This window comes from Phyllobates terribilis, unplaced genomic scaffold (assembly GCF_046119375.1).
Source record: "Phyllobates terribilis strain yellow unplaced genomic scaffold, ASM4611937v1 Scaffold_279__1_contigs__length_2497574, whole genome shotgun sequence".
NCBI lineage: Eukaryota > Metazoa > Chordata > Amphibia > Anura > Dendrobatidae > Phyllobates > Phyllobates terribilis.
Window position 1 is genome coordinate 670126 of NW_027363039.1, and position 24097 is coordinate 694222.

At 43.6% G+C, this 24097-nt stretch overlaps 2 protein-coding genes across 2 annotated transcripts in view; both read left to right on the forward strand.

Annotated features, from left to right (window-relative positions):
• Nucleotides 1-7694: 7694 nt before the first annotated feature.
• Nucleotides 7695-24097, forward strand: part of LOC141220279 (uncharacterized) — a 43575-nt gene continuing 27172 nt past the window's right edge. Inside the window, exons 1-3 of the mRNA XM_073666240.1 lie at nucleotides 7695-7903; nucleotides 7983-8061; nucleotides 9253-9350. Coding sequence (XP_073522341.1) covers nucleotides 9261-9350 — 90 coding nt within the window. The 5' untranslated portion in view covers nucleotides 7695-7903; nucleotides 7983-8061; nucleotides 9253-9260. The remainder of the gene's footprint in view (nucleotides 7904-7982; nucleotides 8062-9252; nucleotides 9351-24097) is intronic.
• On the forward strand, nucleotides 13805-14431 carry LOC141220265 (uncharacterized; the record flags this gene model as incomplete). The annotated part of the gene is made up of 1 exon (XM_073666215.1): nucleotides 13805-14431. A coding segment is annotated over one exon (612 nt), but the record flags the coding sequence as incomplete, so codon positions are not given.

Consider the following 24097-nt stretch of genomic DNA (forward strand, 5'->3'; position numbering starts at 1 on the left):
GTAGTGCAGCTCATCCAGGATGGCACATCAATGCGAGCTGTGGCAAGAAGATTTGCTGTGTCTGTCAGCGTAGTGTCCAGAGGCTGGAGGCGGTACCAGGAGACAGGCCAGTACACCAGGAGACGTGGGGCGCCATAGGAGGGCAACAACCCAGCAGCAGGACCGCTACCTCCACCTTTGTGCAAGGAGGAGCACTGCCAGAGCCCTGCAAAATGACCTCCAGCAGGCTACAAATGTGCATGTGGCTGCACAAACGGTTATAAACCGACTCCATGAGGGTGGTATAAGGGCCCGACGTCCACAGATGGGGGTTGTGCTCACAGCCCAACACCGTGCAGGGTGCTTGGCATTTGCCACAGAACACCAGGATTGGCAAAGTCGCCACTGGCGCCCTGTGCTCTTCACAGATGAAAGCAGGTTCACACTGAGCACATGTGACAGACGTGACAGAGTCTGGAAACGCCGTGGAGAGCGATCTGCTGCCTGCAACATCCTTCAGCATGACCGGTTTGGCAGTGGGTCAGTAATGGTGTGGGGTGGCATTTCTTTGGAGGGCCGCACAGCCCTCCATGTGCTCGCCAGAGGTAGCCTGACTCCCATTAGGTACCAAGATGAGATCCTCAGACCCCTTGTAAGACCATATGCTGGTGTGATTGGCCCTGGGTTCCTCCTAATGCAGGACAATGCCAGACCTCATGTGGCTGGAGTGTGTCAACAGTTCCTGCAAGATGAAGGCATTGAAGCTATGGACTGGCCGCCCGTTCCCCCAGACCTGAATCCGATTGAGCACATCATGTCTCGCTCCATCCACCGTTGTCACGTTGCACCCCAGACTGTCCAGGAGTTGGCGGATGCTTTAGTCCAGGTCTGGGAGGAGATCCCACAGGAGACCATCCGCAACCTCATCAGGAGCATGCCCAGGCGTTGTAGGGAGGTCATACAGGCACGTGGAGGCCACACACAATACTCAGCCTCATCAGGAGCATGCCCAGGCGTTGTAGGGAGGTCATACAGGCACGTGGAGGCCACACACAATACTCAGCCTCATCAGGAGCATGCCCAGGCGTTGTAGGGAGGTCATACAGGCACGTGGAGGCCACACACAATACTCAGCCTCATCAGGAGCATGCCCAGGCGTTGTAGGGAGGTCATACAGGCACGTGGAGGCCACACACAATACTGTACCTCATTTTGACTTGTTTTAAGGACATTACATCAAAGTTGGATCAGCCTGTAGTGTGTTTTTCCACTTTGTACAGAACAAAGTATTCAATGAGAATATTTCATTCATTCAGATCTAGGATGGGTATTTCAGTGTTCCCTTTATTTTTTTGAGCAGTGTATATACACAAAGATGAAAAAACGTCCATAACAAAGTATAATAACTATCAAATTAAATATTTTATTTTACACCAATACACATTGCCACAAATATATATATAGGCGTATATACAGTGCTGGCCAAAAGTACTCAGTTTCTTCCTGAAAATGATTGCAATCACAAATTCTTTGGTCTTATTATCTTCATTTAATTTGCTTGCAAGGAAAAAACACAAAAGAGAATGAAGCAAAAATCAAATCATTGATCATTTCACACAAAACTCCAAAAAAGGGCCAGACAAAAGTATTGGCACCCTCAGCCTAATACTTGGTAGCACAACCTTTAGCCAAAATAACTGCGAACAACCGCTTCCGGTAACCATCAATGAGTTTCTTACAATGCTCTGCTGGAATTGTAGACCATTCTTCTTTGGCAAACTGCTCCAGGTCCCTGATATTTGAAGGGTGCCTTCTTCAAACTGCCATTTTGAGATCTCTCCACAGGTGTTCTATGGGATTTAGGTCTGGACTCATTGCTGGCCACCTTAGAAGTCTCCAGTGCTTTCTCTAAAACCATTTTATAGTGCCTTTGGAAGTGTGTTTTAGGTCATTGTCCTGCTGGAAGACCCATGACCTCGGAGGGAGACCCAGCTTTCTCACACTGGGCCCTACATTATGCTGCAAAATTTGTTAGTAGTCTTCAGACTTCATAATGCCATGCACACGGTCAAGCAGTTCAGTGCCAGAAGCAGCAAAGCAACCCCAAAACATCAGGGAACCTCTGCCATGTTTGACTGTAGGGACCGTGTTCTTTTCTTTGAATACCTCTTTTTTTTTCCTGTACACTCTATGTTGATGCTTTTTCCCAAAAAGCTCTACTTTTGTCTCATCTGACCAGAGAACATTCTTCCAAAACGTTTTAGGCTTTCTCAGGTAAGTTTTGGAAAACTACAGCCTGGCTTTTTTATGTCTCGGGGTAAGAAGTGGGGTCTTCCTGGGTATCCTACCATACAGTCCCTTTTCATTCAGACACCGACGGATAGTACAGGTTGATACTGTTGTACCCTCGGACTGCAGGGCAGCTTGAACTTGTTTGGATGTTAGTCGAGGTTCTTTATCCACCATCCGCACAATCTTGCGTTGAAATCTCTCGTCAATTTTTCTTTTCCGTCCACATCTAGGGAGGTTAGCCACAGTGCCATGGGCTTTACACTTCTTGATGACACTGCGCACGGAAGACACAGGAACATTCAGGTCTTTGGAGATGGACTTGTAGCCTTGAGATTGCTCATGCTTCCTCACAATATGGTTTCTCAAGTCCTCAGACAGTTCTTTGGTCTTCTTTCTTTTCTCCATGCTCAATGTGGTACACACAAGGACACAGGACAGAGGTTGAGTCAACTTTAATCCTTGCTAACTGGCTGCAAGTGTGATTTAGTTATTGCCAACACCTGTTAGGTGCCACAGGTAAGTTACAGGTGCTGTTAATTACACGAATTAGAGAAGCATCACATGATTTTTAAAAGGGTGCCAATATTTTTGTCCACCCCTTTTTTTTTAGGTTTGGTGTGGAATTATATCCAATTTGGCTTTAGGACAATTCTTTTTGTGTTTTTTCATTGAAGACAAATTAAATGAAGAGAATAATACCAAAGAATTTGTGATTGCAATCATTTTCAGGAAGAAACTGAGTATTATCTGACAGAATTGCAGGGGTGCCAATACTTTTGGCAAGCACTGTAGGAAATGCAAAAAAAACATACTAATAAGTTTTACTTATATAGCGCCAACATATTCCGCAGCACTTTACAATTAAGCAGGGACATGTACAGACAATAAATTCAATACAAGGTAAGACAGTTTAAACAGTTACATTAGGAGCGAGGGTCCTTCCGCTCGCACGCTTACAATCTACAAGGGAATGGGGGGACACAGTAGGTGAAAAGTGCTTGTTATTTCAGGTCTGGCAATTATAATAAATAGGGATTTTTACATAAAGCTGCATGATCCGGTCATCAGCCCGTATGTATAAGTGCAATAATCAAGTATCGAGTGCAGTTATCGTGTGCATGGAGGGTGAGGAGACAGATGAAGAGTAGGGAGCAGATTCTGAATAATATTTAGAAGGAGGAAAAAGGGGAAAGTTGGTTTACTGAGTAGTTGAGGTGGTTGGCTTGTTTAAAGAGATGGGTTTTTAAAGCGCGCTTGAAGACATGGGGGCTAGGCATCAGTCGGTTCTTCTAGGGTAGAGCATTCCAGAGAACTGGCACAGCACGAGAGAAGTCTTGGAGACGGAGGTGCGAGGTTCAGATTATGAGGGATGTTAGTCTTAGGTCATTTGTAGAACGGAGGGCACGTGTAGGGCGATAGGCAGAGATGAGAGAAGAGATATAAGGTGGTGCCGAACTGTGGAGAGCTTTGTGGGTGACAGCTATGAGTTTATATTGGACCCTGTAGCGAATGGGCAACCAGTGTAATGACTGGCACAAGATGGAGGCATCGGTGAAGCGGCTGGACAGAAATACGACCCTGGCTGCTGCATTCAGGACAGATTGGAGAGGAGAAAGTTTGGTAAGAGGGAGACCAATCAGAAGAGATCACCAGGTGAGAGGAGACTCTTGTTGGCTCCTGTGGATGTGATGACGTCTCTCGGCCTCCTCCTATAATAGATGATTTTTCTCCAGACTTGCTCTGGTTTTCTCTACATTTTCTCACAGCTTTCATTCCCTGATTATTCTCTTCTGATCTATGAGTCACGGTTTCTCTGCTGTCGTCTTCATCAGTCTTGAGTCTTCGTCCTCGGCGGCTTCTTTCAGAAACTTTCACCTTCCTTAGAGCATCGGTCACATTTTGTCTGCAGATGTCCCAACTCTTCTGTCCGTTCTCTCCTATGATTTCTTTCGGTACCGGAGTCTGATCGTTACTCAGCAGAGTCGGGGTTAATTTACTGATGATTTTCCATCTAATTTGCTGTCGCTTGTCCATACCTCTGAACTCTGTGTGGCATTGACCTGGTCTCTAATCTGAGCTGCTGTTAACCTGCGATTTCTGAGGCTGGTGACTCGGATAAACTTATCCTCAGAAGCAGAGGTGACTCTTGGTCTTCCTTTCCTGGGGCGGTCCTCATGTGAGCCAGTTTCTTTGTAGCGCTTGATGATTTTTGCAACTGCACTTGGGGACACTTTCAAAGTTTGCCCAATTTTTCGCACTGACTGACCTTCATTTCTTAAAGTAATGATGGCTAGTTGTTTTTCTTTACTCAGCTGCTTTTTTTCTTGCTATAATACAAATTCTAACAGTCTATTCAGTAGGACTATCAGCTGTGTATCCACTAGACTTCTGCACAACACAACTGATGGTCCCAACCCCATTTATAAGGCGAGAAATCCCACTTATTAAACCTGACAGGGCACACCTGTGAAGTGAAAACCATTTCCAGTGACTACCTCTTGAAGCTCATCAAGAGAATGCCAAGAGTGTGCAAAGCAGTCATCAAAGCAAAAGGTGGCTACTTTGAAGAACCTAGAATATAAGACATATTTTCAGTTGTTTCACACTTTTTTGTTAAGTATATAATTCCACATGTGTTAATTCATAGTTTTGATGCCTTCAGTGTGAATGTACAATTTTCATAGTCATGAAAATACAGAAAAATCTTTAAATGAGAAGGTGTGTCCAAATTTTTGGTCTCTACTGTATGTATGTGTGTGTATATGTGTGTATATATATATATATATATATATACACACACACACACACACACACACACACACACACACACACACACTTAGGTCCATATGTATTTGGACAGAGACAACGTTTTTCTAATTTTGGTTCTAGACATTACCACAATGAATTTTAAACAAAACAATTCAGATGCAGTTGAAGTTCAGACTTTCAGCTTTCATTTGAGCGTATCCACATTAAAATTGGATGAAGGGTTTAGGAGTTTCAGCTCCTTAACATGTGCCACCCTGTTTTTAAAGGGACCAAAAGTAATTGGACAGATGAAATAATTGTAAATAAAATGTTCATTTCTAGTAATTGGTTGAAAATCCTTTGTTGGCAATGACTGCCTGAAGTCTTGAACTCATGGACATCACCAGACGCGGTGTTTCCTCCTTTTTGATGCTCTGCCAGGCCTTCACTGCGGTGGTTTTCAGTTGCTGTTTGTTTGTGGGCCTTTCTGTCTGAAGTTTAGTCTTTAACAAGTGAAATGCTTGCTCAATTGGGTTGAGATCAGGTGACTGACTTGGCCATTCAAGAATATTCCACTTCTTTGCTTTAATAAACTCCTGGTTGCTTTGGCTTTATGTTTTGGGTCATTGTCCATCTGTAGTATGAAACGACAACCAATCAGTTTGGCTGCATTTGGCTGGATCTGAGCACACAATATGGCTCTGAATACATCAGAATTCATTCGGCTGCTTCTGTCCTGTGTCACATCATCAATAAACACTAGTGACCCAGTGCCACTGGCAGCCATACATGCCCAAGCCATCACACTGCCTCCGCCGTGTTTTACAGATGATGTGGTATGCTTTGGATCATGAGCTGTAGCATGCCTTTGCCATACTTTTCTCTTTCCATCATTCTGGTAGAGGTTGATCTTGGTTTCATCTGTCCAAAGAATGTTCTTCCAGAACTGTGCTGGCTTTTTTAGATGTTTTTTAGCAAAGTCCAGTCTAGCCTTTTTATTCTTGATGCTTATGAGTGGCTTGCACCGTGCAGTGAACCCTCTGTAGTTACTTTCATGCAGTCTTCTCTTTATGGTAGATTTGGATATTGATACGCCTACCTCCTGGAGAGTGTTGTTCACTTGGTTGGCTGTTTTGAAGGGGTTTCTCTTCACCATGGAGATTATTCTGCGATCATCCACCACTGTTGTCTTCCGTGGGCGCCCAGGTCTTTTTGCATTGATGAGTTCACCATTGCTTTCTTTCTTTCTCAGGATGTACCAAACTGTAGATTTTGTCACTCCTAATATTGTAGCAATTTCTCGGATGTTTTTTTTCTGTTTTTGCAGCTTAAGGATGGCTTGTTTCACCTGCATGGAGAGCTCCTTTGACCGCATGTTTACTTCACAGCAAAACCTTCCAAATGCAAGCACCACACCTCAAATCAACTCCAGGTCTTTTATCCGCTTAATTGAGAATGACAAAACGAAGGGATTGCCCACACCTGTCCATGAAATAGCCTTGGAGTCAATTGTCCAATTACTTTTGGTCCCTTTAAATACAGGGTGGCACATGTTAAGGAGCTGAAACTCCTAAACCCTTCATCCAATTTTAATGTGGATACCCTCAAATGAAAGCTGAAAGTCTGAACTTCAACTGCATCTGAATTGTTTTGTTTAAAATTCATTGTGGTAATGTCTAGAACCAAAATTAGAAAAACGTTGTCTCTGTCCAAATATATATGGACCTAACCGTATATATCTATAGATATATATATATATCTATATATATATATATATATCTATATATATATAGATATATATATATACACACACACAAAAACATTTGTTCTAATTTTGGGAGACAAAGCAAAAATAATGGGGACTTCAATCTGAGATCCTGGTCTGGTGGTAATAATTGTAAGTCTCCCTTACAGGGATATTTGTTCAGAAGAATATGTATTATGGAGCTTTTCTGTGGAGTCTGACCAGACAATCTCTCCTTGGCTCCCCGTGTGCATCAGTAAGCGCCCATGACCCCGGTGCCGGCTCTCTAGTTGTCCTTTCTACACATTGATAGGTACTAACCGCTGTGTACCGGGTGCTCCCCACAACACCGTCCTTCCGGGTTCTGTGACTTCGTACGTTAGTCGTACATGTGCCTTTTTTTCCTCCTTTAGAGTCAAATGCAGAACTTGCTGCTTATTTTAGTGTTTATACCGAGGCGGATGTTGAGAGTTATCTCTATTTAAAGAAGAAGAAAAACACGGTAACCCGTCTTTTAGTAGATCAGGTTCTCTCCTCGATAGTGATCCCAGAGGATCCTGTCCAGGACGGAGGCCGTGTCCTCACGGTGACATCATGAGCTCTCAAAATACAATCACTGGTAAATGGTCACCGTCCTTCCCTCAATCTCTATACAATGATTTAGGAGAGAAGAAACCAATGGATGGAAATGTGGAGCTTTCTCCAGCTCCTCTGTGGTTCCATCCCTGGTGGAGACGAAACTTGGAGAAGTTGTGTTTTTTAGTACGGCTCCTTCGTTGACTGATGAGGGTCTTCTCTGTCCCTCTCCTCAGGGTCCTCATCCTCTGAGTGCAGAGCAGAAAGCATTAGGCTTTGGTCTCGCTGATTATCACTTCATACTTGGGGCCCACAATGTGCTGGGACCTCGGTACCGGTGGTGAGGACCGCAACAATGTAATTTATTCACTGATACATAAACATAGAATTACCGGTTCTGAGAGACGAGTCTCATATATAGACAGATACACGGCAGGTCATGTATTCAGTCTGTGTGTCTCCACAGATGGATCCAGGAGGAGAAATCCACCAGAGAGATGTCCCCGTTCTCTGTATCCCCAGGACTGTCCAGAGGAGAATCACAACATCCTGGAGGATCATCAGGTAGATGACACTGAAGTCCCCACAGCCTCTGACCATGATGTGATGGGATTTGAGCTCATCTTACATTTTTTCTTTTTAGGATGAAGATCTGATTAATATTAAGGTTGAAGTTATACATGGAGCCCAAGAGGCGACCGCAATATGGGCCGATCAGCAGGGTGAGGAGGGGAGACTGTCATGTCTGTTCTGTGGTCATCTACTACTACTTCCATCATTGCATGACACAATCTACAGTGGCATGTAAAAGTTTGGGCACCCCTGGTCAAAATTACTGTTATTGTGACCAGTTAAGCAAGTTGAAGATGAAATGATCTCTAAAAGACCTAAAGTTAAAGATGATACATTTCCTTTGTATTACCCTTGGACATTTGTGTGCTCAGATAACTTTGACCAATGATTCAGACCTTACTTAGCCTGTTAGGGTAAGGGTTCGTTCACTATCATCATTAGGAAAGGACAGCTTTATAAAAACCCTGCCTACTCTAACAATGTGCCAAATAAACAGCAGCCAATGGCTTCTTCTAATCCGCTGTCTAGCACTCTGAAAATGGTGGAGGCCCACAAAGCAGGAGAAGGCTATGAGCGAAGCGTTTTCAAGTTGCCCTTTCCTCGGTTCAAAATGTAATAAAGAAATGTCAGTTAATAGAAACAGTGGAGGTCAAGATAAGGTCTGGAAGACCAAGCAAATTTTCAGTAGGATTGCTATAGAGGCAAATCAGAACCCCCTCCTGACTGCAAAAGACCTTCAGAAAGATTTAGCAGACTCTGGAGTTGTGGTACATTATTATACTCTTCAGAGACACCTGCACAAATATGGCCTTCATGGAAGAGTCATCAGAAGAAAACCTCTCCTGCGACCTCACCATGAAATTCAGCGTCAGAAGTATGCAAAAGTACATCTAAGAAGGTCTGATGCATTTTGGAAACTAGTCTTGTGGACCGATGAGGTTAAAATAGAGCAATGATAAAAGTTGTGTGGAGAAAAAGGGCACAGAATTTTAGGAAAAGAACATCTCGCCAACCATTAAGCATGGTGGTGGATCAGTCATGCTTTGGGGTTGTGTTGCAGCCAATGGCACAGGGAACGGGTAGAGGGAAGAATGGATTCCATGAAATTTCAGCAAATTCTTGATGCAAACATAACACCATGTTAAATGTAAAAGATGAAAATATATATAATTTATTATTTATTGTTTTGCCTAAAATACAAAGGAAATGTCATCTTTAACTTTAGGGCGTTTAGAGATTATTTCATCTTCAACTTAACTGTTCACAATAACAGTAATTTTGACCATTGGTGCCCAAACTTTTACATGTCACTGTATTCTGTCACTGTGTGTTTCCTACAGAAGGACTCATGGAAAGAAATCCACCAGAGAGATGTCCCCGTCCTCTGTATCCCCAGGACTGTCCAGAAGAGAATCACAACATCCCGGAGAGTCATCAGGTAGACGGTGCTGAGCCCTGTACCGGATCTGTATATGGGGGGACATTTCTGATCGAGGTCATAGATGTCACAGATTTTGGTGGTTTCTTGTATTGTGCTGATTGTTACATCTGATATATCAGGAGGAAGATCCAACTAAGAATAAAGTGAAGGACGAGACAGAAGAAGAAGCGATGACGAGTGGGGATCAGCCATGTGTGAGTGACGGGAAGGAGGAGATTCCTGTAGATGTTTCCACAGGTATGTAATAATGACCGGCGTGTGATGATGATGACTGGCGTATGACGATGATGATTGGCATGTGACTATGATTAGCGGCGTATGACGATGATGATTGGCATGTGACTATGATTAGCGGCGTGTGATGATGATGACTGGCATGTGACTATGATTAGCGGCGTATGACGATGATGATTGGCATGTGACTATGATTAGCGGCGTGTGATGATGATGACTGGCGTATGACGATGATGATTGGCATGTGACTATGATTAGCGGCGTGTGATGATGATGACTGGCGTGTGATGATGATGACTGGCGTATGATGATGATGATTGGCATGTGACTATGATTAGCGGTGCCTGACGATGACCGGTGTGTGATATTGTATGAAGTCTCCGGTGCAGTGAAGCTTTATCCGCCGTCCACATCACAGCAGAAGCGTCCGGTGATGGCGCGGCTGCTCTTGTACAGAGTGCGGTTGCGCACCGATGAATAACTGGGCCGCATTCACACCTCTTCTTAATGATTTAATAAGCACATTTTTAATTTTCCTAATTGTGTTTTTTAATATTACTTCCATCTTTTATTTTCATATTATTCTTACACAAGTCTCTTGCTGCCATATAAATGACTGAGCTTGCGATTCGGACAGAACCCCGGGGGAAGATTCCGTATAATGAGGCGCTGTGGACGCCGTCTGGCCTATGATCCAGTGATGTCCATCTTTTTCAGCGTGCATAAAAGCGCAGTCGACCAGAGGCTAGACGGAGTCCGGTGTAACTCTGCTGCCTCATTATTCTGAATGGATCCCTCGGGGGTGTCATCTGAATCGTGTATTTTGTAGATTTAGATGGAAACCCCGATGTACAGTGGGTACGGAAAGTATTCAGACCCCTTTACATTTTTCACTCTTTGTTTTATTGCAGCTATTCGGTAAGTTCTAAAAAGTTCATTTTTTTCTCATTATAGTACACTCTGCACCCCATCTTGACTGAAAAAAAACAGAAATGTAGACATTTTTGCAAATTTATTAAAAAAGAAAAACTGAAATATCACATGGTCATAAGTATTCAGACCCTTTGCTCAGTATTGAGTAGAAGCCCCTTTTGAGCTAGTACAGCCATGAGTCTTCTTGGGAATGATGTAACAAGTTTTTCACACCTGGATTTAGGGATCCTCTGCCATTCTTCCTTGCAGATCCTCTCCAGTTCCATCAGGTTGGATGGTGAAAGTTGGTGGACAGACATTTTCAGGTCTCTCCAGAGATGCTCAATTGGGTTTACGTCAGGGCTCTGGTTGGGCCAGTCAAGAATGGTCACAGAATTGTTCTGAAGCCACTCCTTTGTCATTTTAGCTGTGTGCTTAGGGTTATTGTCTTGTTGGAAGGTGAACCTTCGGCCAAGTCTGAGGTCCGGAGCACTCTGGAAGAGGTTTTCATCCAGGATATCTCTGTACTTGGCTGCATTCATGTTTCCTTCAATTGCAACCAGTCATCCTGTCTTTGCAGCTGAAAAATACCCCCATACCATGATGCTGCCTCCACCATGTTTCACTGTAGGGATTGTATTGGGCAGGTCATGAGCAGTGCCAGGTTTTCTCCACACATACCGCTTAGAATTATCACCAAAAAGTTCTATCTTCACCTCATCAGACCAGAGAATCTTATTTTTCATAGTCTGTGAGTCCTTCATGTGTTTTGAGCAAACTCTATGCGGGCTTTCATATGTCTTGCACTGAGGAGAGGCTTCCATCTGGCCACTCTGCCTCCCGACTGGTGGAGGGCTGCAGTGATCGTTGACTTTCTGGAACTTTCTCCAATCTCCCTACTGCATCTCTGGAGCTCAGCCACAGTGATCTTGGGGGTTTTCTTTACCTCTCCTACCACGGCTCTTCTCCCACGATTGCTCAGTTTGGCTGGACGGCCAGGTCTAGGAAGACTTCTTGTGGTCCCAAACTTCTTCCATTTAAGGATTATGGAGGCCACTGTGCTCTTAGGAACCTTAAGTAATTCAGAAATACTTTTGTAACCTTGGCCACATCTGTGCCTTGCCACAATTCTGTCTCTGAGCTCCTTGGGCAGTTCCTTTGAGCTGATGATTCTCATTTGGTCTGACATGCACTGTGAGCGGTGACGTCTTATATAGACAGGTGTGTGTCTTTCCAAATCAAGTCCTATCAGTTTAATTAAACACAGCTGGACTCCAATGAAGGAGTAGAACCATCTCAAGGAGGATCACAAGGAAATAGACAGCACGTGACTTAAATATGAGTGTCTGAGCAAAGGGTCTGAATACTTATGACCATGTGATATTTCAGTTTTTCTTTTTTAATACATTTGCAAATTTGTCTGCATTTCTGCTTTTTTCAGTCAAGATGGGGTGCAGAGTGTACTTTAATGAGAAATATAAATGAACTTTTTAGAATTTACCAAATGGCTGCAATGAAACAAAGAGTGAAAAATTTTAAGGGGTCTGAATACTTCCCGTACCCACTGTAAGTGTTCAGCGTACAGCACAGGATAAATATGATCCAAAATGTTCTGTACCCCAAAATGCCACCAAGAGCTTCTACTCAACCCACAAAAAACAAGTCCCCACTCAGGTTCATCATCTGTAAACAGTAATATAGGGGGTGTCCATATTACTGGTAGCGCAAAGGCTCTGGAAAAGTGACGTGGCTCCCACTTAAAGAAATCCAGTGACATGTGCGCTCCCAAATCCAAATGCCGCCTCCTCCTGGGCCCCACCGTGTGCAGTTAGCATCCACATGTTTGGCATTACTGTAGCGGGGAGAGCCAATTTATTTCTCCAGAAAGCACTAGCTGGGAATCATGTACTGGGCGCTACAACGTAAGGGCACCACAATGTACCGGACACTACAATGTACTGGCCACTATAATGAAATATTTGCATTTTCACTTTGCAACATCCATTACTGCTCGTTTCTGGAAAGCACCCATGGAGTCAAATTCATCACTACACCTGTAGATACATTTCCATAGGGGTGTAATTTCCAAACTGGTGTCACTTGAGGGGGGATTCTGCTCTTCTGCCACTTTGGGGCTCTCTATATGGAGTCTGCAAACTGTTCTACTAAAGTTTGTTCTCCAAGAGTCAAATAGCGCTCCGTCCTTCCCGAGTCTCGCCATGTGGCTAAGCAGTACTGTACAGCCACATATGGGGTATTGCCCCGTTCAGCAGAAATTGTATAAAATTATGACGTCATTTTTACCCATTTTCCCTTGTGAAAATGTAAAATCAGGGGCTAAAATAACATTATAGTGGTAAAAATGTATTTTTTTTTTCTTCACCGTTCAATTGTATAACATTTTGTGAATCACAATTACCTTGCATTCATTGGGAAAGTGCGCAGTGGATGCTGGATGTGACGCGCGGTGAAACCCCACCCACAGCCCGGCATCCACCGCGGGGATCGCATCACCGAGTCACGCCTCACTTGACGTGACATCAGCGGAAGCAAGAGCCGGCTGCAGCCGCGGGTCGTGTGATGCCGGTGAGTGGCCAGCGATAGCGCCGCTCACAGCCAATAAAGACAAAGCTAGGTAATTAAAATAAATCTTCTCTCAACGGGTTAATTACATTGGGGGAATTTTTAATAGTAGTGGACAACTTCTTTAATTGCGTGGACACTTTTCTATACTAAGGGCAAGATACGAAGCTTGAGAGTGAAATGGCACTGGAGGTACATTAAGGGAACCTGTCATCAGTAATTACCACTTAAAGAACTATTTGCTGTCTAATCTCTGCCACCCCTGACTTGTGCCAATGTCACCAGTTTATGTGTCATTCACTTTACCCGTCATTGTGTTAATGCTATGGCATGTAGTTGTCCTCCTTATTCCCGGTACTTTCACTGACGAGGGTCTTCATTGTGAGCTCCAGAAAATACATTCAGAAATCTCTTTTGTGTTGAAGAAAAAACTCAAATCTAATTTATCTTTCATCCTGATAGGAAATCCTTGTGAGAATAACGGTTCATCACTAAATTGTAAAAAAGAAGATCTCATGAAGCACTCTAATGGAGAAAACCTCATCACCCTTCCTGCACCTCCTGGACTTCACAGCACTTCACTTTCTTATAATCCTCCTAATCATGAGGAATCATCTCCTGAGCAATCTCACATTGTTACCAAAAGTCCAGGGGGCAAAGTGGATAAAAGATTTCAGTGTGACAAGCAATTTACAAAAAGCTCAGATTTTTTAACACACTGAAAACACAAAGGTAAAAAGCCATACTCCTGTTCAGAATGTGGGAAATGCTTTACATATAAATCACAATTTGTTATACATGAGAGAATTCATACAGGAGAGAAGCCATTTTCATGTTCGGAATGTGGGAAATGTTGTAGAAGTAAATCAGAGCTTGTTACACATCAGAGAATTCATACAGGAGAGAAGCCATTTTCATGTTCGGAATGTGGGAAATGTTGTAGAAGTAAATCAGACCTTGTTAAACATCAAAGAATTCACACAGGGGAAAAACCTTTTTCATGTTTACAATGTAGAAGATGCTTTGCAGATAAATCACATCTTGTTACACATCAGAGAATTCACACAGGAGAAAAGCCGTTTTCCTGTTCAGAATGTGGGAAATGCTTTACAGATAAAAGAAGTCTTATTACACATCAGAGAAATCGCACAGGAGAGAAGCCATATTCATGTTCAGAATGCGGGAAATGCTTTACAAATAAAGGGAATCTTATTACACATCAGAAAATTCACACAGGAGAGAAGCCATATTCATGTTCAGAATGTGGGAAATCTTTTATACATAAATCACACCTTGTAAAACATGAGAGAAGTCATATGGGAAAGAAAGTGTAATTATGTTCACTGTGTTATATAAAGTTTAATAAACATTGTTCAGCATAAATGAGTACACCCCCTTTAATGAGTAAGATTTTATTTAATAGCTCACTGAACACAAGATCAATTTCTAAAATTTTGCCAGCACTGAGTTTCATAGAACATTTTTTTTGTAATCAAAACATGAAAGTAATAATATAACTCTCATTACAAAACCTTCAGTTTTACTCAAATTAGTTGATGCAAAAATGAGTACACCCCACATCAAAAGCTACTACATCTATTATTTTGTATGGCCTCCATAATTTTAAAGGACGGCACCAAGTTTTCTAGGCCTGGAATGAACAAGTTAGTGACAATACTATATCTATCTTTTATCTCTCTTTCGATAACGAGCTCTTAGAGCCTGGATGCTGGATGGAGCGATGACAACTTGTCTCTTCAGAATTCCCCATAGGTGTTTGGTTGGGTTCAGATCAGGAGACACTTGGCCACTGAATCACTGTCACCCTGTTCTTCAGAAATGTAACATTTAGGAGAGGCTTTCTATGTGGACAACACCCATGTCTGCCATTCCTCTATAGAAAAATATGTCTGCTTTCAGCTCATCTCTCAGTGCTTGGATGAAAAATCACAGTTGGGAAGGAATGGACGGGACAAAGAAAGTTACTGATAATCCGGCACTTGTTTTCCAGTGTGAATAAAACCAAAAACTTTTATTGAAAAATCCAAATTAAAATCATAGAAACATTAAAAAACAGGAGCAAAACATCTCTGCGTTTCTACCTGGTATTTGTGTTCAGTTCTTCTTCATGACATAATAAATCACCAGTAACCGGCTTCTTATACACATCATAGGGTCTAATGCACAGCGGAGACCCCCAGCCCCAAATGGACATGTGCAAGTATGTCTACATTACCCCTATGAATGATCATATGTCCACAACAAAAAGCATCCGTGCAATAGAAGAATGAAGTGTCTGCATCTATAATGTGTATATTATGTATAATTACTATAAAAGAGGAAAAAACACAATTCAGTAAATGGATACAAGGTCTGAACGAAGCTTCATATCACTGGGGAATCTGGGGTCCAATTCCAGAATCCACAAGGCTTCTCGGGGGTGTACTTTTTATATCAATCTCCCCCTTAGCTGGTCTGGTGACATATTCAATACTCACAACTGTAAAGTGATTAATCCCTATTGTGTTGTATGAGATGTTGTGATGCTGCAGATGTATTACGTGTTGTGGGGCCAAGAACGTCCCTAACGTGTCCCCCAATGCGGTGACGTAAGGGTCTGACCGTGCCCCCCACATATTGCAGCAGACAAGCTTCACATTGTATGGTGTCAATGACGTGTGGAGCTACAACTAATGAGATCTCTGATATTATAGGGTTTATTATGGTTAGTAGATGCAGACATTTTTGCTTTGTGCACAGACTTGCACAAACCACATTTATTTCCCCCACATTCAATATGCAAATTGCCTCTTCAGAGAAAAAGAGGACTTGTACTCTACAGCGCCACCTATTGGAAGCAGCAATCCTACAGGTCACAACCAACCATTTAACGAGTCGTTCAATATGACTTAGGATAAAAGTCAAATCAGAATCTCAATTTGCAGACACGGTGTTTCGGGCTGTTGGTCCTCGTCAGTGCAAAGTACGAGTTCTGATTTGGCTAGGTGAGAGCCACATTCAATAAAACCTTTGGTATTTGTCATCCACGTGTCAGTTGGATTTCTTGTAGAGATATAAGCTCGGAGAAATGATGTTACCAATAATAACGTCCCTCTCAGCAATGAAGGAACAACTAGGTATGAAAATCTCTGCTAGATCCTTGTCGGTGTATAACATAGGTAAATGTTTTCTGGTAATATTCACTATATTATAGGAATCTTCTCTGCAGCCAGTATTGAATGTATCTCTAGACTGATGGATGTTTCCTTCTTTGTGAGTTTTCGGTAATGTATGAAATATTGGACATTGTGGGTGATTTTCCTTTAATCGTTCTATTTGTTTGGCATTAAGTACAGCCGATACCAAACCCTCCTCCAAAAGACAATGTAAGGGGGTATTGTATGAATTAGTAGGATCTCCATCTAGAGTGCGGCATATATTAGTATCGTCATCCATGTTCATAACCTCCGGCTCATACAACCCACTATCCAGAGCTGTGATCGAGCCCCCTTTATCTGCAGCTCTAATGACTTTATTAGGGCTGTGCTCAGGGCCGTATCTGGCATTCATGCTGCCCTAGGCACTTTAAGTGGTCACGCCCCCTACTGGTAATTCATACTAAAAGTGCTCACACCCTTTAGGCCCCCTTCACACGTACCGGAGACACACACGTACACCCATTATAATCTATAGGCTGCGCACATGGTCACACGGACCGCACATGTCCGTTTTTTGCCTGCAGCTCTGACGTCAGTACGTCCTGCACACAGATGACATAAACTGTGACATCCGCACACACGTCTGTGTGACACGTGCCGGAAGAGAGTGCAGAATAGAAATGACAGATATTTAGGTGTTAGATGTGCAAAGATCGAGATAGATGATAGATATCCGTGAGATATATAATTAGTGCCCTGAGTGTGTAGTTTACTGTACTTGTGTTTAGCTAATAAATTAAAAAAGCGATGTGGAGTCCTACCTATTTTTGATAACCAGCAAAGGTAAAGCAGACAGCTGTGAGTGGATATTATCAGGGTGGTAAGGTCCTCGGTTACTGGGCCCTTCCCAGCCTAAAAATACCAGCCCTCAGCCGCCTCAGAAATGGGGCACCAATTCAGGTGCTTCGCACGGCTCTTCCCGATTGCCCTGGTGCGGTGGCAATCGGGGTAATGGCGGTTAGGGTTGATGACAGCTGTGATTTGTCATAAAACACAGCTGTCTTCAAGCCCTCAGGTTAGTAATGGAGGGGGAAAGGAAAGAGATCCCGGCACTCACCTGTAGTCAATCATTTATTCCACATCCACAAATCTGCAAAACGTTTCAGCTCCTCCAGAGCTTTTCTCAATTGTGGGCAATCACATAGAAATACAACATTTATATAGAAAAAAAAAAAGGAAATGACATCACAATGAAATAAAAAAAACTACAAACATTCATATAATCATATTAGTCTCATTATATAAAATATACACTGCTCAAAAAAATAAAGGGAACACTTACACAACAGAATATAACTCCAAGTGAATCAAACTTCTGTGAAATCAAACTGTCCACTTAGGAAGCAACACTGATTGACAATCAATTTCACATGCTGTTATACAAATGGAATAGACAATGGATGGAAATTATTGTCAATTATCAAGACGCCCTCAATAAAGGAGTGATTCTGCAGGTGGGGACCACAGACCATATCTCAGTACCAATGCTTTCTGGCTGATGTTTTGGTCAGTTTTGAATATTGGTTGTACTTTCACACTCGTGGTAGCATGAGACGGACTCTATAACCCACAGAAGTTGCTCAGGTAGTGCAGCTCATCCAGGATGGCACATCAATGCGAGCTGTGGCAAGAAGATTTGCTGTGTCTGTCAGCGTAGTGTCCAGAGGCTGGAGGCGGTACCAGGAGACAGGCCAGTACACCAGGAGACGTGGGGCGCCATAGGAGGGCAACAACCCAGCAGCAGGACCGCTACCTCCACCTTTGTGCAAGGAGGAGCACTGCCAGAGCCCTGCAAAATGACCTCCAGCAGGCCACAAATGTGCATGTGGCTGCACAAACGGTTATAAACCGACTCCATGAGGGTGGTATGAGGGCCCGACGTCCACAGATGGGGGTTGTGCTCACAGCCCAACACCGTGCAGGGCGCTTGGCATTTGCCACAGAACACCAGGATTGGCAAAGTCGCCACTGGCGCCCTGTGCTCTTCACAGATGAAAGCAGGTTCACACTGAGCACATGTGACAGACGTGACAGAGTCTGGAAACGCCGTGGAGAGCGATCTGCTGCCTGCAACATCCTTCAGCATGACCGGTTTGGCAGTGGGTCAGTAATGGTGTGAGGTGGCATTTCTTTGGAGGGCCGCACAGCCCTCCATGTGCTCGCCAGAGGTAGCCTGACTCCCATTAGGTACCAAGATGAGATCCTCAGACCCCTTGTAAGACCATATGCTGGTGTGATTGGCCCTGGGTTCCTCCTAATGCAGGACAATGCCAGACCTCATGTGGCTGGAGTGTGTCAACAGTTCCTGCAAGATGAAGGCATTGAAGCTATGGACTGGCCGCCCGTTCCCCCAGACCTGAATCCGATTGAGCACATCATGTCTCGCTCCATCCACCGTTGTCACGTTGCACCACAGACTGTCCAGGAGTTGGCGGATGCTTTAGTCCAGGTCTGGGAGGAGATCCCACAGGAGACCATCCGCAACCTCATCAGGAGCATGCCCAGGCGTTGTAGGGAGGTCACACAGGCACGTGGAGGCCACACACAATACTCAGCCTCATCAGGAGCATGCCCAGGCATTGTAGGGAGGTCATACAGGCACGTGGAGGCCACACACAATACTCAGCCTCATCAGGAGCATGCCCAGGCGTTGTAGGGAGGTCATACAGGCACGTGGAGGCCACACACAATACTCCGCCTCATCAGGAGCATGCCCAGGCGTTGTAGGGAGGTCATACAGGCACGTGGAGGCCACACACAATACTGAGCCTCATTTTGACTTGTTTTAAGGACATTACATCAAAGTTGGATCAGCCTGTAATGTGTTTTTCCACTTTGTACTGTGTTTTTCCACTTTGTACAGAACAAAGTATTCAATGAGAATATTTCATTCATTCAGATCTAGGATGGGTATTTCAGTGTTCCCTTTATTTTTTTGAGCAGTGTATATACACAAAGATGAAAAAACGTCCATAACAAAGTATAATAACTATCAAATTAAATATTTTATTTTACACCAATACACATTGCCACAAATATATATATAGGCGTATATACAGTGCTGGCCAAAAGTACTCAGTTTCTTCCTGAAAATGATTGCAATCACAAATTCTTTGGTCTTATTATCTTCATTTAATTTGCTTGCAAGGAAAAAACACAAAAGAGAATGAAGCAAAAATCAAATCATTGATCATTTCACACAAAACTCCAAAAAAGGGCCAGACAAAAGTATTGGCACCCTCAGCCTAATACTTGGTTGCACAACCTTTAGCCAAAATAACTGCGAACAACCGCTTCCGATAACCATCAATGAGTTTCTTACAATACTCTGCTGGAATTGTAGACCATTCTTCTTTGGCAAACTGCTCCAGGTCCCTGATATTTGAAGGGTGCCTTCTCCAAACTGCCATTTTGAGATCTCTCCACAGGTGTTCTATGGGATTTAGGTCTGGACTCATTGCTGGCCACCTTAGAAGTCTCCAGTGCTTTCTCTAAAACCATTTTATAGTGCCTTTGGAAGTGTGTTTTAGGTCATTGTCCTGCTGGAAGACCCATGACCTCGGAGGGAGACCCAGCTTTCTCACACTGGGCCCTACATTATGCTGCAAAATTTGTTAGTAGTCTTCAGACTTCATAATGCCATGCACACGGTCAAGCAGTTCAGTGCCAGAGGCAGCAAAGCAACCCCAAAACATCAGGGAACCTCCGCCATGTTTGACTGTAGGGATCGTGTTCTTTTCTTTGAATACCTCTTTTTTTTTCCTGTACACTCTATGTTGATGCTTTTTCCCAAAAAGCTCTACTTTTGTCTCATCTGACCAGAGAACATTCTTCCAAAACGTTTTAGGCTTTCTCAGGTAAGTTTTGGAAAACTACAGCCTGGCTTTTTTATGTCTCGGGGTAAGAAGTGGGGTCTTCCTGGGTATCCTACCATACAGTCCCTTTTCATTCAGACACCGACGGATAGTACAGGTTGATACTGTTGTACCCTCGGACTGCAGGGCAGCTTGAACTTGTTTGGATGTTAGTCGAGGTTCTTTATCCACCATCCGCACAATCTTGCGTTGAAATCTCTCGTCAATTTTTCTTTTCCGTCCACATCTAGGGAGGTTAGCCACAGTGCCATAGGCTTTACACTTCTTGATGACACTGCGCACGGAAGACACAGGAACATTCAGGTCTTTGGAGATGGACTTGTAGCCTTAAGATTGCTCATGCTTCCTCACAATTTGGTTTCTCAAGTCCTCAGACAGTTCTTTGGTCTTCTTTCCTTTCTCCATGCTCAATGTGGTACACACAAGGACACAGGACAGAGGTTGAGTCAACTTTAATCCTTGTTAACTGGCTGCAAGTGTGATTTAGTTATTGCCAACACCTGTTAGGTGCCACAGGTAAGTTACAGGTGCTGTTAATTACACGAATTAGAGAAGCATCACATGATTTTTAAAAGGGTGCCAATACTTTTGTCCACCCCTTTTTTAGGTTTGGTGTGGAATTATATCCAATTTGGCTTTAGGACAATTCTTTTTGTGTTTTTTCATTGAAGACAAATTAAATAAAGAGAATAATACCAAAGAATTTGTGATTGCAATCATTTTCAGGAAGAAACTGAGTATTATCTGACAGAATTGCAGGGGTGCCAATACTTTTGGCAAGCACTGTAGGAAATGCAAAAAAAACATACTAATAAGTTTTACTTATATAGCGCCAACATATTCCGCAGCACTTTACAATTAAGCGGGGACATGTACAGACAATAAATTCAATACAAGGTAAGACAGTTTAAACAGTTACATTAGGAGCGAGGGTCCTTCCGCTCGCACGCTTACAATCTACAAGGGAATGGGGGGACACAGTAGGTGAAAAGTGCTTGTTATTTCAGGTCTGGCAATTATAATAAATAGGGATTTTTACATAAAGCTGCATGATCCGGTCATCAGCCCGTATGTATAAGTGCAATAATCAAGTATCGAGTGCAGTTATCGTGTGCATGGAGGGTGAGGAGACAGATGAAGAGTAGGGAGCAGATTCTGAATAATATTTAGAAGGAGGAAAAAGGGGAAAGTTGGTTTACTGAGTAGTTGAGGTGGTCGGCTTGTTTAAAGAGATGGGTTTTTAAAGCGCGCTTGAAGACATGGGGGCTAGGCATCAGTCGGTTCTTCTAGGGTAGAGCATTCCAGAGAACTGGCACAGCACGAGAGAAGTCTTGGAGACGGAGGTGCGAGGTTCAGATTTTGAGGGATGTTAGTCTTAGGTCATTTGTAGAACGGAGGGCACGTGTAGGGCGATAGGCAGAGATGAGAGAAGAGATATAAGGTGGTGCCGAACTGTGGAGAGCTTTGTGGGTGACAGCTATGAGTTTATATTGGACCCTGTAGCGAATGGGCAACCTGTGTAATGACTGGCACAAGATGGAGGCATCGGTGAAGCGGCTGGACAGAAATACGACCCTGGCTGCTGCATTCAGGACAGATTGGAGAGGAGAAAGTTTGGTAAGAGGGAGACCGATCAGAAGAGAGTTGCGGTAGTCCAGACGGGAGTGAATAAGAGCGACAGTAAGAGTTTTAGCAGTTTCAAAGGTGAGAAAAGGTCGGATTCTGGAGATGTTTTTAAGATGCAGGTGACAAGAGCGAGTGAGTGATCGGATATAGGGAGTAAAGGAAAGGTTAGTGTCGAATATGACCCCAAGGCAGCGAACGTGCTACTGGGAGTTATGGTTGAACCATCCAAGGTAAATTCAATGTCAGGTAGAGTTGGGTTAGTAGAGGGGAGAAACACAAGAAGTTCAGTTTTGTAGAGATTCAGTTTAAGATAGAGGGAGGACATTATGTTAGAGACAGCGGACAGACAATTCTTAGTATTTTGTATTAGGGTAGGGGTGATGTCAGGTGAAGAGGTGTCAGCATAGAGATGATACTGGAACCCAAATCTGCTGATTGTTAGTCCAATAGGGGCAGTGTATAGAGAGAAGAGGAGGGGGCATAGGACTGATCCCTGCGGGACACCGATAGTAAGGGGACGAGGAGAGGAAGAGGAGCCGGCAAAAGATACAGTGAAGGAGCGGTCAGAGATGTAGGAGGAGAACCAGGAGAGAACAGTTTCCTGGAGGCCTATAGAGCGGAGCATAGTGAGGAGGAGCTGGTGATCCACAGTGTCAAATGCGGCAGAGAGATCCAGGAGAATCAGCAGGGAGCAGTGACCTTTGGATTTAGCGGTTAGTAGATCATTAGAGACTTTAGTGAGGGTAGTTTCAGTGGAGTGTAAGGAGCGGAAACCAGATTGTAGAGGGTCGAGGAGAGAGTTATCTGAGAGATAGTGGATTAGACGGGAGTGGACCAAGCGTTCCAGGAGTTTAGAGATTTAAGTTAGATTAGAGACAGGTCTGTAGTTAGCAGCACAGTTCTGGTCCAGGGATGGCTTTTTAAGTAAAGGGGTTATGATGGCATGTTTAAATGAGGAGGGAAAGATACCTGAAGAAAGAGAGAGGTTAAATATTTTAGTCAGGTGAGTGGTGACCACCGGGGAGAGAGACTGCAGATGTGAAGGAATGGGGTCACTGTTGCAGGTTGGGAAGAAGTGAGGAGCTGGGTAACTTCTTCTTCTGTAACAGGCTCAAAGATGGCTAGTGAGCTTGAAGTGCGGCAGGGAAGGGGATCCAGGCACTGAGGAGATTGGACCAAAATGACCTGATGGATGTGGTTGATTTTTTCTAGGAAATAAGTGGCCAGATCCTCACCGCTGAGGTTGGTGGTGGGGGCCTGTGCATTAGGTTTCAGGAGGGAGTTTAAGGTTTCAAAAAGTCATTTTGGATTGTTGGACAGTGAAGTGATGAGGGGGTGTTATAGCAGAAGATGAGGTCCCCCAAGTTCAAAGACCCCATCTATGCTATATAAGTCTGACGGTTACCTTAGGTCAAAAACAACAACTAAATGTTCCTTCCTTGTATCAATAGAAACTAACGTGTCCTTGCTAGTCATCAGAATGTGTCTGATTAAATGTTTCAACACAAGCATAGGCATCACGAGAACAGAAACCAGTCTTTTTTTGCACAGCTAAATTGTATGATCGGACCATATATGGTAAATCTGTTTCTTCCTCCAGGGTGTATATAAACCCTATGCTTTGTAATAAAGTTAGAGTCTGTTGACGCATACTACCTGTCTTGTGTCTTATTCTCTCCGGGCCTGTATACTAAAGGATAGAAGAACCAGAAAGCAGTGACGACAGGGGTGAAGTAGGATTATTTGGCCAGATGAAGGGCAGAGTTATAGGTTTTGAGCATGAATTCATAGTGGATGAAGTCCTCTGCTAAAAGAGATTTTCTCCACTGACGCTCAGCGCACCTTGAGCAACGCTGAAGAAAGCGTGTTTGCATTGTGTGCCAGGGCTGCCGTTGTCTGCGTTGGGTCTTTCTGCGTGTAGAAGGTGCTACTTCATTTAGGGCGCTCTTCACTGTATTATTGTAGTGTGACAATGCCAAGTTTGGACAGAAGAGGGAGGAGATGGGGGCTGAAGATGTGTGGAGATTGTCCATAAGCTGCTGGGTATTAATGGTACGTGTATTCCTAGAAGTGTGGTAAGTGGGGGTGTCCCAGGTGAGGAGACAGTTCTTGACAGAGAAGGAAAGAAGGTTGTAGTCCGACAGCGGGAAAGGAGAGTTAGTAAAGTCATGCAGCGAGCAGAGACGGGAGAAAACCAGGTCCAGAGTATTCCCGTCTTCATGTGTAGGAGAATTAGTAACCTGTGAGAGGCCGAATGAGGAGGTTAGAGAAAGTAGATGAGAGGCAGATTGGGAGA